The 18,283-nt window shown below is 40.1% G+C and overlaps 1 protein-coding gene and 1 long non-coding RNA gene across 2 annotated transcripts in view; one reads left to right on the top strand and one right to left on the bottom strand.

Moving 5' to 3' along the window:
• The window catches only part of LOC146504724 (uncharacterized), a 236,660-nt gene that overhangs the window by 197,160 nt on the left and 21,217 nt on the right, over window positions 1-18,283 (bottom strand). The gene's annotated exons all lie outside the window — the stretch shown is intronic.
• The window catches only part of LOC146504726 (uncharacterized), a 61,588-nt gene that overhangs the window by 37,397 nt on the left and 5,908 nt on the right, over window positions 1-18,283 (top strand). The window contains exons 29-34 of the mRNA XM_085183407.1: window positions 1,826-1,861; window positions 5,372-5,425; window positions 5,513-5,566; window positions 6,105-6,140; window positions 8,705-8,791; window positions 13,756-13,794. Coding sequence (XP_085039533.1) covers window positions 1,826-1,861; window positions 5,372-5,425; window positions 5,513-5,566; window positions 6,105-6,140; window positions 8,705-8,791; window positions 13,756-13,794 — 306 coding nt within the window. The remainder of the gene's footprint in view (window positions 1-1,825; window positions 1,862-5,371; window positions 5,426-5,512; window positions 5,567-6,104; window positions 6,141-8,704; window positions 8,792-13,755; window positions 13,795-18,283) is intronic.

Below are 18,283 nucleotides of genomic sequence, written 5' to 3'. Positions count from 1 at the left end.
TCCTTCTGAATGAACCATCACAGCAAAATTGAGCAGATGAAAAGCCAAAAAGTACAAAACCAGTTTGCATGTTCACAGCTGTGGCTTTCCACTGTGAACCAATCTTCTCATAGAAGACAAAAGGGAAGAACCCCAAATCGCCCCTCACTTTTATACTGCTCACCCTTTCTCCCCATTCGCCCACTGGATATCTAACCTCACCCCCGGGGACATCCAATGACATTATTAACGTCTAATCGCCCAATGTCCACCCACACGTTATCATGCTCTCTCTATCTGACTTACATGATTTAAACTTTAAAGCCACTTCATTACATTTTCATCTGTCATCTGTCATTCTTAACATAGGAAATGCATTTACACACTCAGTCACATATCAATACAATTCACTTTGTTTCATTTAGCTTATGTGTTTCTACTTCAGTTAGATTTGTGTTTAGCACATTTTCACATGAACATTCATTGTAACATCATCTCAGTGAGGCCTGTTATTAGAAACATTGTTATTCTATTTTCTGATTCATTATACTGGTTAACTGAAACATATTTGCAACTAATTAACAATCAGTAAAACCACTTATAAATGATGGTTCCGTGTTTGACAGTTACAATCTTTTTTCTCTCCTTCTCCTCTTACCTCTTACATGAATCCCATCATGCTTTCTCTTTCTCTGTGACCTTTTACACAGATAAACTAGGGCAAAGGTTGAATCATTCATTACTATGATTTACTCATCCACATACTGTACTTCATTCTACATTTCTATGGATTCATTTACATGCTTCATTGTAGCCTCTATATGCTTTCCTATATATAATTATAGATGTTTTATTCCACTTTTTGTTTGATATGCACGTTGAAGGACATATCCTGATTAACAATGACTCCAAGATGAAGATTTATTGGAGTCAAATAGGAGAAAATTCACAAACAGGACCTGAAAAATATATGAGGCCCCTCAGCTGACCCACTTTTTACTATTGTGTCATCAAAAATATTGTTGGTGGAAAGGTGGTTGACAAGAAACCATCCTTAAACAGGAGGAAATAGCTGGAGTCTGTATCAATAGTAAAAGGTTTCATGGACTGATTGATCCAGATTGTACATTTTGACACACACACACACACGCACACACGCACGCACACGCACACACACGCACACACGCACACACGCACGCACACACACACACACACACACACACACACACACACACACACACAGATAAGCAGACGAGATGTGTGAATCTAACAAATATTTATGACTGTGTGTAAAGCTTCAACACTGGCTGAGTGTTCTCCTTTCTAACTTTGCAGTGTCTTTGTGTTGCAGTGTAAATGCCTTGAGCCACGTGGCATCACAGCTTTAATGAATATAATATCATTTAATTTAATTTTTAATTATAATCTTTCTAAAATGGACCATGTTGCTGTAAATCTTTGGCTTTACAAAGAACTTATGGTTTATGTCACACTCAGTAAGTTGCATTTATAGCCAGTGCTCATGTCAGTACAGAAGTAAATTGTATTTTTAAAATGGTAAAATATGTCTTCGATATAATCACAGTGAAATTTAGAACAGCCATCACTGCGAGGAGAAACATGATGCCATCACCCACTATGACCAAATCACTCACTCTTCCGCTTCATCACTTTCATCGCTCATCTGTTGTGATCATCTGAATATGTTTTTGAAGTCACTTGAGTCGCTGCTTCACTCACGCCTCCTTCCCCCATCTCCCCATCCAACTCTGACTACCCTCCCCATCTACCTACCACCTCGTCCCCTCATCATCTCTGCTCTCTAACTGTGTACAACACTATACAGGGGGCTCATGGGTTAGACGGCAGACCAGGTGCAGTGGTGAGTGGTGCAAGTCACGTTCCAATCCCTTTCTCCTCTTCTTCCTCCCTTCTACTCCCAACTATTGCCTGCTTGATGTCCTTAATGCCTGCTTGTTGTATACTGTATGCTTGCTTTGTTGCTACCCATGCTTGTCTTAATATTTTTCATTCTAAAGAAACTCTGTGAGGACAGGAGTGCACAGAGTTGGGTCTGGAGGATACAGTGGCACTGAGAATGGTGATATATGGGAAGTAATTATTTGATCCCCTGCTGAATTTCTAAGTTTGCTCACACAAAGAAATGAACAGTCTCTTTTATTAAGACAATAAACATATGTAGCTAGATATATATGACTAATGATAGATAGTGCTGTGATTGGATGTTAATCTCCCTGCAGACCACATGGCAGATGCCACCACAGAGTCACAGAAGGTCTTCGGGAGTTTCCTTGCAATCCAAAAGACTGGAGTCTTCAGATACAGCCTACTTTGTCAGTTTATTGGTCAGGTCAACACCCAAGTACTCATAAGAGTCCACTGTCTCAATGCTAATTCCCTGGATGTTCAGTGCTATAGGTGTAAGATGTTTCTGCCTGCGATGGCCCATCTCCAGCACAAACTGGAGGTGGTTTTCCCAGTGTTGGATAGACAGTTCTGCTGCATCAGTTCTCTTTACTCTCAGTCATCAGAGGATTCTTGCTGGAAATAATTGACCGAGTTTTAAGAGACGTCTGTGCTGTATTGGGTGTGTGGGGTGCCTGTACAGACACACATGTCTGAAATCCTACGTACTGATGGACGCTGGTGAGATAGTTCAGGATCCATGTGGTGAGATGATGGTCCACACCTGTATACTCCAGCTAGTCTCTGCGAGTGTGGTGAGGACAGGATGTTCAAAGCACTGGAGAAGTCAAAGAACATGATTCTCACAGGTGAGCCCTTTCCAGGTGAGCAAGTCGGTTGTCGGTTTCTTCCTCTTAAAAGGGAGTTTTTCCTTCCCACTGTTGCCAAAAAGCTTGTTCACAGGGTGTCATCTGATTGTTGGGGTGACTCTGTGTAGGGTCTTGCATTATTAAGCATGCTGAGTCGAGTGTTGTTGTGATTTGGTGCTACATAAATAAAATACATTTTAATTGAAATTGAATTGATATATAGCCCCTTCCACACCGAGTGGAATTGATGCCAAACAGCTCAATTTTGGTCTCATCTGACCACGGAAGAGGTTGGGCTGGTTTCAGTCATTATGCAAATGTACTGTTTATAAGGTTGAAACCTGCAGTCAGCTGAGACTGAAGAAGTCACCTGATGATGATGAAACGTTTCTCCCACTGAAAACGTCCAGATGAACAGAATCAACCTTTGGAGATTTACTTACCTGCATGATTGAGATGCATCAAGACCTTACCTTCAGACCATTAATGACCACCTCTCTAGTAGTTTTGGACTGATCCACCATCTTGTTAGTGTCATCCTCACCCCGTGAAGCGAACTCTTGCATGCTCCAGACCTAAGGTCGTTTTATTCTTGAGACTTTATATACCAAGCTTCTCGTTGATGTTCTTGTAGCTAATTCCAGCTTTCGTCTTTTCCCTGACGTCCTTTGATTTGGTTTTGCCCATCATGGTGGAGAGGTTGGAATGGTAGGAATTGATTCTGTGAACAGGTGTGGTTTCTACACATAAAGAGTTAAGATCAAAAGGGAATGAATGATTTATTGGAGTCAGAATTCAAATCAAATCATTTTATAATTTTGATGTAATGTTTTCTTCTGCATGTTTGGTTAATATTCGGTCTCTCTCCATTAAAATAAAACTGCCATCATAATCAGAGGCTGTCCATTTCTATGTAAGTTAGCAGGTGTACAAATGTACAAAGTAGGGGATCAATTATTTATTTCCACCAACATAGTAAGATAGCGAGTTACTATAACTAAAAAGTTTTCTTTGTACTTTGTGTTGATAGTAAATTTGTATTATGGTGGTGTACATGTACAGCAGCAGAATTGAGTGTGTGCATTGTGACCATGAAAACTCTCAAATCTTCTCTGCCAAACAACTTAGCCTGCTGTTGAGCTGCTGGTACCGCGGGTGACAGTCTGCTGCCTGATTATTACTTGTCAATGACAAAACTGATCATTGACAAATCATCCATCTGTTTTGAGTATTACCAACACAAATTACCTAGAACTGTTTGGTTACAATGACTCACCATCTTAGTATGTTCATCACAATTTTCCAAAAACATATCAATATTCTTTGTGTTCGTTTTAATTCTTTACACAATCAGCAATAAACCCTCAAAATTTTAACCCAACTTCACCCAATTCAAAACAGGCTTATTACAGATTCCTGGTTCCCTTCCTTTTAGTTTGGAAGTTTTTATGTTCAACATGTCTGCCTGCTTTCCTAGAGACATGAAATATGTATATTTCCTCATCAATTACTGTCCATCAAATCTCATAAACTCTGTTTTTTATTCAAAAAAAGAAATTGAATAATGCTTGTCAACAGGCAGTTGTGTTTCCAGAGTTGACAAAAGAAAGTTAACGTCAGAGTTAGCCTGTGCATAAAGATGGACACACAAATGAAACTAATTTAGGCAATAGATGTTCAAATTGCTTTCAAAGTAAATTATCTATAGGAGGTAAGCTCTTTAACTGTATTACCATTGTAAAAAGAAATTCAGTTTGTTTCTTGTAAAAAGGGAAACTCATCAATGACTCCTGCTAAGCTGATTAGGTATGAAGAAATTTCAATTATTTTTTTCCCTATTTTAGTTAAACTCCCTCAACTACTTTTCTAAGTATCAGTAACCTGAAAACTTAAACCATAAATCCATACGGTTATGAGATATAACCACATCTCAAACAGGCCCAGCCACCACAAGCAACTGTGAGATCTTGGAATTTGAAGCTGCTTATGTGTTATGGCAAGTTGTTTTCCAGATCGTCTTAACTATTCCAAACTATTCAGTGTCTTGTAAGCGAACTAAACAACTTGCCAGCTCATATAGAATGCCATTATAGTGTCAGTACTCCAACTCTGATCATACCTTAACAGTTTCCTGCTTCCTGGCCCTCCTAGTACCAACGTCAGGCTGCAAAGCTGCCATTGCTAGAAAGTATGCAAATAAGCATGCAGAGATACCTGTGCTGCATGTTTAAATATCATGTAGTACACGTGGACAGCTGCATTACAGACAGGGGTGCACATGCTGGATATGCCTAAGATGCAAGATCTTCCTCTCCAATCTTGATTCATACTTAGACAGAAGGCTGCAACCTTGACATTTTATTCATTTTCCCTCGTTTAATACAGTTTGGACAGTAGTTCAACAAGCTTGGTATATGCTACCAGCAGAAAATTACCTTGTAGAAATGTTGTTATGTCAGATTTGTGAAGAACTGGTTTAAATGCTCCAAGATACATTGTACCAGAAAGCTTGTTGATTTACTGATTTGAGGCATTTGATGATCCTGACTATTCTGTTTGTAGATCCTACTATTTACTTTCCTTAACATGTTTTAAAGGGTCTAGTAGGACCTGCAGGTGTGCCAGGGCCAGCAGGACCAAAGGGAGAGACAGTGAGTAACTTTGTTTTTATTCTAAAAGATGCATTGAGTTTAAGATCAGGCGGAACGTACAGGTGATTGTTTCTGTCACAACTACAGGGTGAAAAGGGTGATCCTGGAATTCCAGGACCAACAGGGCCGCAAGGCATCCCCGTAAGTGTGTGTGTGTGTGAGTGTGTGAGTGTGTGTGTGTGTTCCGGGGGGGTTAACATTGGTAACATTTTAATTTGCATTTGCATCCTTCACAGCAATATGATTTACACATCAAAGGGTAGGGAGATGAACTGTGCTGGTGAAAGATAAGATCAAGTACTGTCCATACAGTACAGTCCTAAAGAAGGCCGTTTGTTCCTGCTATCAATGACACTGCAAGAGTTCAAGAAACAACTCTGTACACACTGCTGTCACAAACACATCTACTGGGGTTTCAGTTTTGTGTGGGACAATGCTTCAGTTTCATTTTCACTCACTGTTTGGTTAAATGTAAAGCTGTTTCAAAGCTGTTTAAAGATATGGAAAGATGTATGTGTGTATGGAATGAGTTTATTCCACATTAACACAGTGGCATAACTTTTTTATGGAGAGTACTGTATTTGGCAAAATAACAACAGTGATAAAAACATGTGTCCTTATTGCCCAAATGCAGTCATAAGGCACAGTGCCCAATGTTACATCTCATTTCTTTTTACAGGGATTAGTAGGACCACAGGGACTCAAGGGAAACCAGGTAACATACTGTCTGCAGTGTTTGGCCTGTTATAAAAATAAAGTAACTAACGTGATTGTGGTTGATCATCTGTGCACACGCACACATGTGTAATTTCATTTATTATGTAGTTTATGTTGGTAAATATTATTACCACAGTTGACATTTACATCCACAAAATTGTTGTTGAAATTTCTTTCTGAGGAACTCTGACGATGTACTATCTAATATATACAGATAATATCTGAATTTCAATAAATAAATGTTCTCTTTGATATTATGCATAAAAGTAAAGATCAGTGAGTCATAATTTAGGCAAATTGTTTGGTTTGCAGTGGATTTGTTTTGAACCCAATGGTCACTTGGAGGCATCTCGATGTCAGGCTTACTGTTAAAACAGCCATAATCCATTTTAGTTCCAGTGCTAATGTTAAACTATTCTAACAATATCCTCAGTACATCCTCTAAAGCACCTTTGTTTTTAGTAGAACTAGAGATAAAAAACTGTTTTATGAATTAAAACACATACCCACCCCCTCAGAGAATGCCTGTTTCCTTCCCATTAACCTGTGACAATTAATATTTCCACTTCCATTTGATCTTTGTGGGCTCTTTCAGCACATTCAACTGGCCACACTTCCAGTGTACAGAAACCCAAACAATCCACCTAAATGTGAATATCCAGTTGAAAGTGTTGAAGCTGTGAGATTGTGTTGCTGTTTTTACTTTTTCCTATCTTCCTTTGTTTCCGCAGGTCTTCCTATCCCCTTTTCCTTCCCTTCACCTTGCTCTGTGGCCTGCGGCTCTTTTTATTGCTGGGATTGCCCTCTCTCCCTCTCACAAATTTTGGCCTTCTGTTCCTCCTCCTCCTGCATCCTAATGTAGTCTTGGGTTCCTTCTCTTACACTTACCTCTTAACTAGTCCTACTTAACAGTTGCTCTTCCTTGCAAGCATCCTTTAAGTCCCTCCAGCCCCTGAACCTTTAACCTGTAACTCAACTTGCCAGTCAGTGTTCTCTCATCACTGTAAAATGTGTCTACTCATTAGATGCACAACAAGATTTTTGCATTTCTGGGTTCATCTTTGTTTTTTAAACAGCTTGTACAAATCTAACTGTGATCAGTCTAAACCTTACACCAAATATTACCAGTGTCTTTACTGCAGCTGCTAAAAAATACTACATCTGAAATAAACTGCTAAAAGCCCAAGCACTGGGTTTAATGGTATCCAGATGAGACGACAGAAACAAAAAAGACTGCAGCAAAAGTCATTTTCTGCTTAAAGTTACAGCATGAAACTCTTATCTCTTACTCCCTGCCTGTAGGAGCAGACACAGGTGACACAAACATTGACCTGAAGGTCCTTCTTTACCTTAGAATCAAAGTAAAGACTTTTAAGGCCTTAAATGCTTTGAAGCAGCTTAATTTAAACTGGAGCTGCATAAAACTGAATTGACCTGAACTGAATCCACTTGATGAAGTCTGCATGCCAAAGTAGCAATTATAATGCAATTAAATAATGAAGACAGTGGATTGGTGTTCTTGATATATATGTTAATATTGAGAAAGCATCAATCTGTTATTCTTGGTCTAACAGGGTGATAGGTTTGTTTGTTAAAAATGGTGCAGGTTTTAAGTTTAACCAAATACTTTCCCCCTCCTGGTGTTAGATTCCTCTTTAACACCTAAATGTAGACTTCAGCTTGTAAATTTAGTCGATTTTTCCCGTAAAAGACAAAGTTATTTATCAGGAATTGTCCACGATGCAAGAAAATAAACTATGCATCAAAATCCAACACTTTCATGACCTGTGACAAGTTTAAATGTCACTGTAGGCTGTAGTTCAGGAGTTAGAGCAGATCATCTACTACATCTACAGCTGGGCAAGACACTAACGCCAAGTTGCTCTAATGCATCCTTGAGGGTAAGAATGTGGGTGGCTCAGGTGGCAGAGCAGGTCAGCCACTAATCAGAAGGTCGGTGGTTCGATCCCAGGCTGCCTCCTAGCTGCCAAATATCCTTGGGCAAGATACTAACCCCATGTTTGCCTACTGGTGGTGGTCAGAGGGCCCGGTGGCGCCTGTGTCAGCAGCCTCGCCTCTGTCAGTGCACCCCAGGGCAGCTGTGGCTACAATGTAGCTTACCATCACCAGTGTGTGAATGTGTGGATGATGGACTAGAAAAGCGCTATACAAATGCAGGCCATTTACCATTTACCAATGTGTGTGAATGTTAGCGAGAAAGCACTTCAGTAGAAAACAGTGTGAACAGGTGAATGAGCCAAGCTGTGTAAGCTGTACGTGCACTGTTTCGTAGCGTGCATGTTGTCCCTGGCAGGAAACCTGCTCACCAACTGCAATGGCTTACTTTTTCCTGTTTCCCTCTACTCCCTCCCACTCTCCAGTGAATTTAGATTGCTAAATCATACAAAAAAACTAGTGAATTAAAATGACGCTAAAATTTCTCATATCATCTGTTGCATATGTCAAAAAACAGCTATTGAAATCTTACAAACAAAAGCATTTGCTTCTACTGTGGTGTAGTAAGGAGGATTAAATTTGTTCTTTTTAATACACTGTTTGCAGGGAGAGAGGGGCAAGAAAGGCAACAGGGGGGCCAAAGGGGATAAGGGAGACCAAGGAGCACCTGGATTAGATGCCCCCTGTCCATTGGTATGTCAGTAGTTCTGTGTTTAGCCATGAGGCAAAGGGAAGAAGCAGCAAGTTACTCTCAGGACATGTCAGTTGGTCAGCTTCCTTTTGCCTCATTTAATGTTTCTAATCAACCTCAGAGTGGTTTTGGTCCAGTGGTCCAGCTGACAACACGACTAGAATCAATATACATCCTCAAATCCCTCATCCATTCAAAAAACCAAAGGAGGAAGTGTAGGACATTATAATAATATCACACTATCACACCATGCGCAACTGCTGGTAATAATAATAGCAGTAATACTACATAAATGATAAATTACTAATACCTTAGTAATACTTAATAGTGTGACATTATTATAAAGTACTACTGAAAAAGAAAGACATTGATGAGAACAAAGATGCTTGAGACTGGACCACAGCTATGATTGAGGAACTTTTCTTCCAGGTCCCAGACAGACAGGAAACAGGCAGCCACGCTGAGCTTCCTTCCTGAACCTTCACCTCTGCAGCTTTGTAGTAAAGAAAGTCAGACAGTTCAGCATAGACTAGCTATAGGCGAGAGCTTCTAATACTAAATCAAAATCAATAGCATACCTACTGTCAGATTTCTCTCTGGTGTTATTTTATCCATCAGCACTGTTGGCTCTGTTCTTCCAGCCATGGTGCACTGGTTGTTTTGAACAAGCAAAGCAATCAAACACTGGGGAAGATGCTGATGGTCTGCTCTACTTATACCAGTCAGATACTCTTGTTAGAGAAGATTAACCTCTGCATTAGAATCAGAGGAACCATTTCCTTGCAAGTCCATATCAGTGAGCCCGGTTCCTGTCAGTCTCAGGTTTCCTGCATGTTTAGAAAACTGAAGTCAGTCACATCGTGGAGAAACATCGAGATCTTCCTGCCATTAAGCAGTGGAGGGAAAACAGTCTTCTGCTGCACGAGCTGCAAAACTCTTTTTTTAAATGGCTGATTTCACAAACAGGGTTTCCGAGGCATTAAAGGGGAAAAAGGTGAACCGGGCTTGCCAGGCCTGGACGGGCTGGATGCCCCTTGCCCTGTGGTATGGTGCTCTTTCTTTCCCTTTACTAGCATGCCTTTAGCTACCCTTAACCACACTCCTCTTTATGGATCCTACAGTGCATCGCTGTAAACAACAATATGCACTTTTGCATGATAGTTTAACTTTATTGTAATCAACTCACTGCTTCCTCTACAATATGGTGAGACAACATAACATAATCAAGCGTGATTATAACGACTAAAAACCTTCGAAACATAACATCACGTACAATTGTGACTAATACACCAACCTCAGATCTAAAACCTTCACAGTGTTATTTTCAAATATAGTAATGCCTTTAGTCATGGTTTCCTGCACTGTTTCTTGCATGGGGCACTATTCTTCCCTATCTACAAGGCAATAGACTACCACAGGGAGTGAAAACCAGCCACAGGGGCCAGTAGCCACCATGTGCTATTTCCAAGCCCGGATACATGGGCAGGGTTGCATCAGAAGGGCATCCATTCTTTATGATCCACAAACATGTGGATTTAGTGTGTCCTCTACACAGGAGACTTGTTGATGGAATATAATCCTGGCATCATTTTCATTTTCTAAAATATTTAAAAGTAGAATGGGAGGCAAAGCCTTCAAATTTCAGACCCTTCTGTGGAACCAGCTCCCAGATTGGACTCGGGAGACAGAGAGGATATAGTAAGGGCTTTCTTACACTGCAATAGGTCTAGGCTGCTTCCCATGATGCATGGAGTGTTTCAGTGTTTCTTGTTATCTCACCTTTTTCACTCTCTATGTGCTCACACACCACTCTCCATCTAATCATTAGTTCTTATTAATCTCTGGCTGTCTTTCCCATCGTGTCTTATTTCTCTCCTGTCACCCCCAACCGATCCCGGCAGATGGCCGCTCCTCCCTGAGCCTGGTTCTACTGAAGGTTTCTTCCTGTTAAAAGGGAGTTTTTCCTTCCCACTGTCACCAAGTTCTTTCTAAACGGGGGTTGTTTGATATTTGGGGTTTTCTATCTATTATTGTAGGGTCTCTATCTTACAACACTAAGTCCCGTGGGGTGACTGCTGGTGATGAGGTTCAGAACTGAATTGAATTAAATACAGGATAGTATTCAAGGGATAGGTTCAAGGTAGGGGTGAGATCATCAGTGATTGGCTCTGAGCCGCTTGTTATTTGCAGTGATGATGGAAAGGTTGACAGGTGAGCAGGCAGGAGTCTGTCTCTGACTGTGAGGATTGTAGACATGATCTACAGTGAGGGGAAGGATTTATTCACTGGAGAGAAAATACATGAATTCTCTAGTACTAAGTTGAAGTACATGTATGTGAATGAGGGGAGATGGGTGGAAAAGAGTAAAGAAAAGAGATTTGCTAATCTGTTTACTTAATGTAGTCATGAATCTGTTAATCTGTAAAGCAAACTGATTAAGTCTTCTTGATTGCCTTTCCATAGGTAAGGCTTAGAATTTATTATAAAATCTACAGGGTGGGTCATTTATATGGATACACCGTAATAACATGGGAATGGTTGGTGATATTAAAGTCCTGTTTGTGGCACATTAGTATATGTGAGGGGCAAACTCCTCAAGATGGGTGGTGACCATGGTGGCCATTTAGAAGTCGGCCATCTTGGATACAACTTTTGCTTTTTCAGTAGGAAGAGGGTCACGTGACACATCAAACTTATTGGTAATGTCACAAGAAAAACAATGGTGTGCTTGGTTTCAACGTAACTTTATTCTTTCATGAGTTATTTACAAGTTTCTGACCTCTTATAAAATGTGTTCAATGTGCTGCCCATTGTGTTGGATTGTCAATGCAACCCTCTTCTCCCACTCTTCACACACTGATAGCAACACCGCAGGAGAAATGCCAGCACAGGCATCCAGTATCCGTAGTTTCAGGTGCTGCACATCTCGTATCTTCACACCATAGACAATTGCCTTCAGATGACCCCAAAGATAAAAGTCTAAGGGGGTCAGATCGGGAGACCTTGGGGGCCATTCAACTGGCCCACGACGACCAATCCACTTTCCAGGAAACTGTTCATCTAGGAATGCTCGGACTTGCACCCATAATGTGGTGGTGCACCATCTTGCTGGAAAAACTCAGGGAACGTGCCAGCTTCAGTGCATAAAGAGGGAAACACATCATCATGTAGCAATTTCAAATATCCAGTGGCCTTGAGGTTTCCATTGATGAAGAATGGACCCACTATCGTTGTGCCCCATATACCACACCAAACCATCACTTTTGTTGTTCCAACAGTCTTGGAGGATCCATCCAATGTGGGTTAGTGTCAGACCAATAGCGGTGGCTTTGTTTGTTAACTTCACCATTCACATAAAAGTTTGCCTCATCACTGAACAAAGTCTTCTGCGTGAACTGAGGGTCCTGTTCCAATTTTAGTTTTGCCCATTCTGCAAATTCTGTGCCGATCTGGGTCATCCTCGTTGAGATAATGCAGTAGCTGGAGTTTTTAAGGGTGCCATTTGTGAGTAGCTAATATCCGCCGAAGGGATGTTCGACTAATGCCACTCTCCAGTGACATGCGGCGAGTGCTAGTGTGGGCTCTTGCTGAATGAAGCTAGGACAGCCACTGATGTTTCTTCATTAGTGACAGTTTTCTTGCGTCCACATTTTGGCAAATCCAACACTGAACCAGTTTCACAAAACTTAGCAAGCAGTTTGCTGACTGTAGCATGGGAGATGGGTGGTCTCGTAGGGTGTCTTGCATTGAAATCTGCTGCAATGACCCGGTTACTGCGTTCACCAGATATCAACACAATTTCGCTCCTCACGTGTTAACCTCTTCGACAAGTCAATGGCTGTGAACAAAGAGAAACTTGTAAATAACTCATGAAAGAATAAAGTTACGTTGAAACCAAGCACATCGTTGTTTTTCTTGTGACATTACCAATAAGTTTGATGTGTCACATGGCATTCTTCCTATTGAAAAAACAAAAGTTGTATCCAAGATGGCCGACTTCTAAATGGCCACCATGGTCACCACCCATCTTGAGGAGTTTCCCCCTCACATATACTAATGTGCCACAAACACGACTTTAATATCACCAACCATTCCCATGTTATTACGCTGTATCCATATAAATGGCCCACCCTGTATTATTCCTTTCACAGACTGACAACTGAAAAGGCTCAGTCTGAATCACAGCAGCCTGTGTGTTAAAGCAATTATATCTCTAAGTATAGAGGCACCTAAAATTCTTGGTTTTCCTTTTTGTGAAGGAGACATCAAAGTTTTATCTGTCACATACTTTTGGAAAAAAATTGGGAATCTGTGAAATATTAGGTATGTCCCAATTCATAGGCCGCATCCTTCTGAGGCCGCATTTGTAGGCCTATTACGTCACAGCGACATGACAAGAGCTGTCCAAATTCGGCCCACGAAGACCGCAAAGGCCAGGTCTTCTGAAGGATGTGGCCTATGAATTGGGACATAGCTGTTGACTTTACCTGCTTATTGTAGCAAAAGTCTGTAAATGCCATAATATGCATGGTTGTTGCTATGGTGATAGTGTTTTTCTGTACAACTTGCAACAGCTGTAGTCCCAGATTTCATCCTGAAAGGACACACAAATGTAATTTCATCAATGAAAACTGCAGAAATAAATACTGCTGCTGTTTGTACCATGTCAACATATCTCAGGTTGCTTCCGCTCTTCCAGCTGTATTTGTTTCATTAGCATTGATACAAACTCAGTGCTGACATTTATAATTCTTCACAGAATGGCTATTGTTCAGGTTTAAACTATTTAGATGTAATTATAGAGTCGTTTTCAGGCCTGAAGGAATCTACAAAATCTGCATGAGTTGCACTTGTAGAATGCTGGGTGGTCAAAATGTGTTTTTATTTTCATGTAATTGTAAAATGATTCAATATACTGTCCATTGTTGCTTCTAATATTGTCTCTTTTTTACTCTACATGTTCCAGGGAGATGATGGTTTACCTGTACCTGGATGTTGGAATAAAGTACGTTTGTCACAGCATTGTGTTTTTGCCTGACATTGTGTGACCTAACAACTAACATTTTGCCTTTTGTTTTTCCTTGCAGTGACGATAACTTTGGAATGGCTTGTGTGATGTACATAGGATATTTATTTTTTTTACTTTTACTATTCTATTATACATGGAAAAAATAAATATATATGGCAATTTTGTACATATTGTTTATTTTAATAAATATGACAGTGTGTATGTAATGTTTTTTTATATATCTATGCCTTGTTTTATATGATTGGCTAAGAAAAGTGATAATGTGGCTGAATTTGCATTTTGTGAAGAGAATAATGCTCTTTAACTTATTGCATTATGTTTTGCTCTGTTGTGATAGACCATGCTGCACTGGGATGTGGGGCTGGCAACATTTCTGATTTAGCCTTGGGAAGTCTTGGTTGAACTCTCCTCTGACAAAGTGTTGAAAACTATAATAATGAGAGCAAGCGCTGCATATAGACTAGTTTAAATGTTACTATATGTTCACACAGGGACAGGAAGCTATTTTAAATGTGCACTTTGAATTTTAGGCTGTTGTGCTCATATTAAACTGAAGAACATGAAGACATAAGAGATCAAACTCATGTTTGTCCAGCAACTACTATACTGCCAGCTTTCCTAGGCATGCTGACCACCACAACTCACACTGTAGGGGATACAGTGTGAGTAGAATCAAGCTGAAAAAATTATAAATAACTCTAAATATGTTTTATATTTTAGATCCCACCCCTTGCCTCGCTGAAAGCCCTGCATACCCTTGGCCCTTGGCTCAATGAACTTCATGATGTAGTCACCTGAAATGGTTTCACTTCACAGGTGTGCCTTGTCAGGGTTCATTTGTGGAATTTCTTGCCTTCCTTATGAGATTGGGACCATCGGTTGTGTTGTGCAGAAGTCAGGTTGGTGCATGGCTGACAGCTCTATTTGACAGAACCAATCAGTTAAGTAAAGAGAAACAACATCATTACTTTAAGAACTGAAGGTCAGTCAGTCCAGAACATCGCTAAGACTCTGCAGTCGCAAAAACCATCAAGTGCTATGATGAAACTGGCTCACATGAGGACCGCCCCAGGAAAGGCAGAGCAAGAGTCCCCCCATAATGCTCGGGAAAGAAACACAAGGAATGGACATTAGACCAGTGGAAATCTGTGCTTTTGTCTGATGAGTCCAAATTCAGGCACAATGAACCCGCATGGCTACCACAGCATCCTGCAGTGACATGCCATCCCATCATTTATTCTCTAACAGGACAATGACCCCAAACACACCTCTAGGCTGTGTCAGAGCTATTTGACCAATAAGGAGAGTGATGGAGTGCTGCACCAGATGGCCTGGCCTCCACAGTCACCTGACCTAAACCCAATGGAGATGGTTTGGGATGAGATGGAGCGCAGAGTGAAGGCAAAAGGGCCAACAGGTGCTCAGCATCTCTGGGAACTCCTTCAAGACTGCTGGGAAACCATTTCAGGTGACAACCTCATGAAGCTCACAGAGAGAACGCCAAGAGTGAGCAAAGCAGTAGTCAAAGCAAAGCGTGGCTATTATGAAGAATCTACAATATAAAAAAACGTTTTATTTAATACTATTTTGTTTACTATATAAATCTATATTATGTAGTAAACACAAAGGAGAGTGTAACTACCATGATGTCAGCCCGTGATTTTGGACTCTGGGGATGCTGTATTTGGAGTGTAAAATTATCAGCTAATCCTAGTAAGTTTTGGTGGGAAGCTGCATTTCGTGTCAGCAGTGTGCTGACTTTTAGTGCTAAGTAAAGTACGTCAATAAAACAGAATTTCACTCACCAAAACAGAAACAACAACTCTTGTAATATGTAACAAGCCATACTGTTTGTTAGCGTGGCAGCAACACCAAGAGAACAAGCTGCTTCACTTGTTTTTTGCTGTGTAGGATCTTAGTACCATTAGCAAGAATGCAAGGCAGCTGCCATATATTTTATTAACTGTATGTTTCAAATCAAATTCTCTGCTGTCCTGCATATTATACATGTAGTTTCATATAGTTTAGAAGTGAGCTAAATGAGAGAGAAGCTGTTTATGGGACAATTAACCTGCAGAAGTTGACTCATGTTATCAGAAGTTTAACATTTTTAGCAGTTTAAAAAAGGGTGTACTCTAAAAGTATTATGTTATTAAATCGAGAAAATAGCTGTTCTGTCTCTTGCATACATAATACTACAGTATGAAAAGTATTTGACCTCTTTGTGATATTTATTTATGTATTTATTTTCATATTTGTCTGTAGGCATGATCAGCCACAGTTGTCTGTATCAGCACACAAATCAAAGCAGCAACAACCATTTGGATAAGCCTTATTTATGTAAATTGAAGTTTTTGTAACTGGCTCTAAGCTGTAAAATTGGTCATTTTAACAGTCGTTTTGAGGGGAATGATAAACCTTTAAGTCACAGTTTTTGGGCCTGTCTGTGTTGCCGTTCCTATTCAGCTGAAGAGGTCGCCCATTGCATTACATCCAGACCAAACTTTGCAAAGTGATGAGTTCATCAGTTAGGAGATCTAAACGTAGAGTGCTGTTAAACTGCTTTTAAGTTATCAAGTATTCCAAAGTGCTTTTAACACTTATGTCAAGAAAGAGGGCATCAACCAAGATTTTGTAACAATTTTAATTCCAGGAAGATTGATCCTGTAAACTAAATGTTGCACAACAGGAAAGTAACAGCTCTGTGTTGCTGCTTCGTGTTATTCCTCTACGTTTAGTTCATTCTAAATAGTTTTGTCAAATTCTCCTCTTTTATCACCCTTGGTTTCGGTATCCTGGTGGTTTTTCTAGTATTCACCCCAAACATTGCCACTCTCATTTAAGGCTGCTGCTGCTGCAATCTCCACATAGTCTCATCCTGTTATGAAGAAAGCTGTAAACTTATTGGACAATGTACATCCTTTTTTTTTATCCACAAACATTTTTTGTAACAGCTGTTCTCATTAACCTCATTAACAACAGTGAGCGGATGAAATGAATCCATTATATGCTGCTGCTCTTTGACAAAGCTTTGTGTGTGTTGTGCTCTGCCTGGATCTGATGTTGCCATTAGAGATTATTGTTGGATCCTTCCCAGCAAATATTCATTGTGTCATTTTGCTGCACCTAAATTAACTTAGTCACCAGTTAGCCTTGTTTTTGCTCTGATATTTATCATGCATACTTATGCTCAGATATTTAAAATATTTATTTTGTTCAGTGACAGTCATAATTAAGTTTACATTTATAATGATTTGGACTAAAATAATTTAAGTGTACCCATTAGTTACAGAGTATGACAATCCAAATGGTAGACCCTGTTTAATCTGCGCTCTAGAGGATTGCATTGTTTTATGTTGTGAGGTTGTTGTTATGTCATTAACTTCAGTGCAATCCAGGTTTGAAGAGGTTTAAAACTGTATGTTAATAAAATACATGGCATTTTTACTCAAATTCTATGCTGTCCTACATATTATAAATGTAGATTAGTATAGTTATCATCACAGACGGTGAAGAACCAGCCGCTGCACTTGTTTTTCCTGTAATGTTTGACAGAGGTTAACGGTAGCCCTTTGCCAGTAAAATAGGGAAAACTGCGTGAGCAAAAAAAACAAATACTACTCTAAAAGTATTCAATTATTCAATCCAAAAACTTAGCTTTTCTACACTCTTACATATACAGTACTGTGAAAAAGTATTTGCATCAAGGTATATTTTGTATAGAACTACAAATGTTTATGTCATCAAGTGTTTGCATTGACACGAGTCATATTTAATGCACGTTGGGCTCAGTGCAGATTTACACTAAACTGCCAAAAGTATTTGCTCCACTGCCTACACACATATATATGACCTTACATCCCGTTTGTGGTGGGTGGGATTCGTGGTGTGGCTGCGGGGGAGACTGATACACTCGAGCTCAATCAGGTCATCACGCCTCCTCTGCATAAAAGACAAATGAACTGGGTCCTGACGTTGTTGTCGTGCAGCTGCAAAATTGCAGAGAACAAGAATAAAAGAGTGTGTGAAAAGTGTTAAGATGTGGTCGAGTTCGTTGTTCCCATGCCACAACATTTTTAATCCAAGGGTTTAATATGATGTTTGCTAGCTTCTGCAGCTAAACAGCTTCAACTCTTCTGGGAAGGCTTTCCACAAGGATAAGATGTGTGTTTATATGAGTTTGTGATCATTCTACACAGAAGTGCATGTGTGAGATCAGACACTGACACTGCAGTCTTGCATTTGAGTTCACTGTCTCTGCTGTAATTCATCCCAGTGTTGTTCCATCGGCTTGAGGTCAGGACTTTATGTCTTTATGTCCTTACTTTGTAAACTGGTGTGCAGTCGTGTTGAAACAAGAAGGGGCCATCTCCCAACAAGTCCCACAAAGTTAGGAGAATTAAATTGCCCAGAATCTTTTGGTATACAGTAGTCCCTCGTTCATCGTGGGAGTTACATTCTTAAA

Source organism: Neolamprologus multifasciatus, chromosome 13, assembly GCF_963576455.1.
Source record: "Neolamprologus multifasciatus chromosome 13, fNeoMul1.2, whole genome shotgun sequence".
NCBI lineage: Eukaryota > Metazoa > Chordata > Actinopteri > Cichliformes > Cichlidae > Neolamprologus > Neolamprologus multifasciatus.
This window is presented reverse-complemented; position numbering and strand designations above follow the sequence as displayed.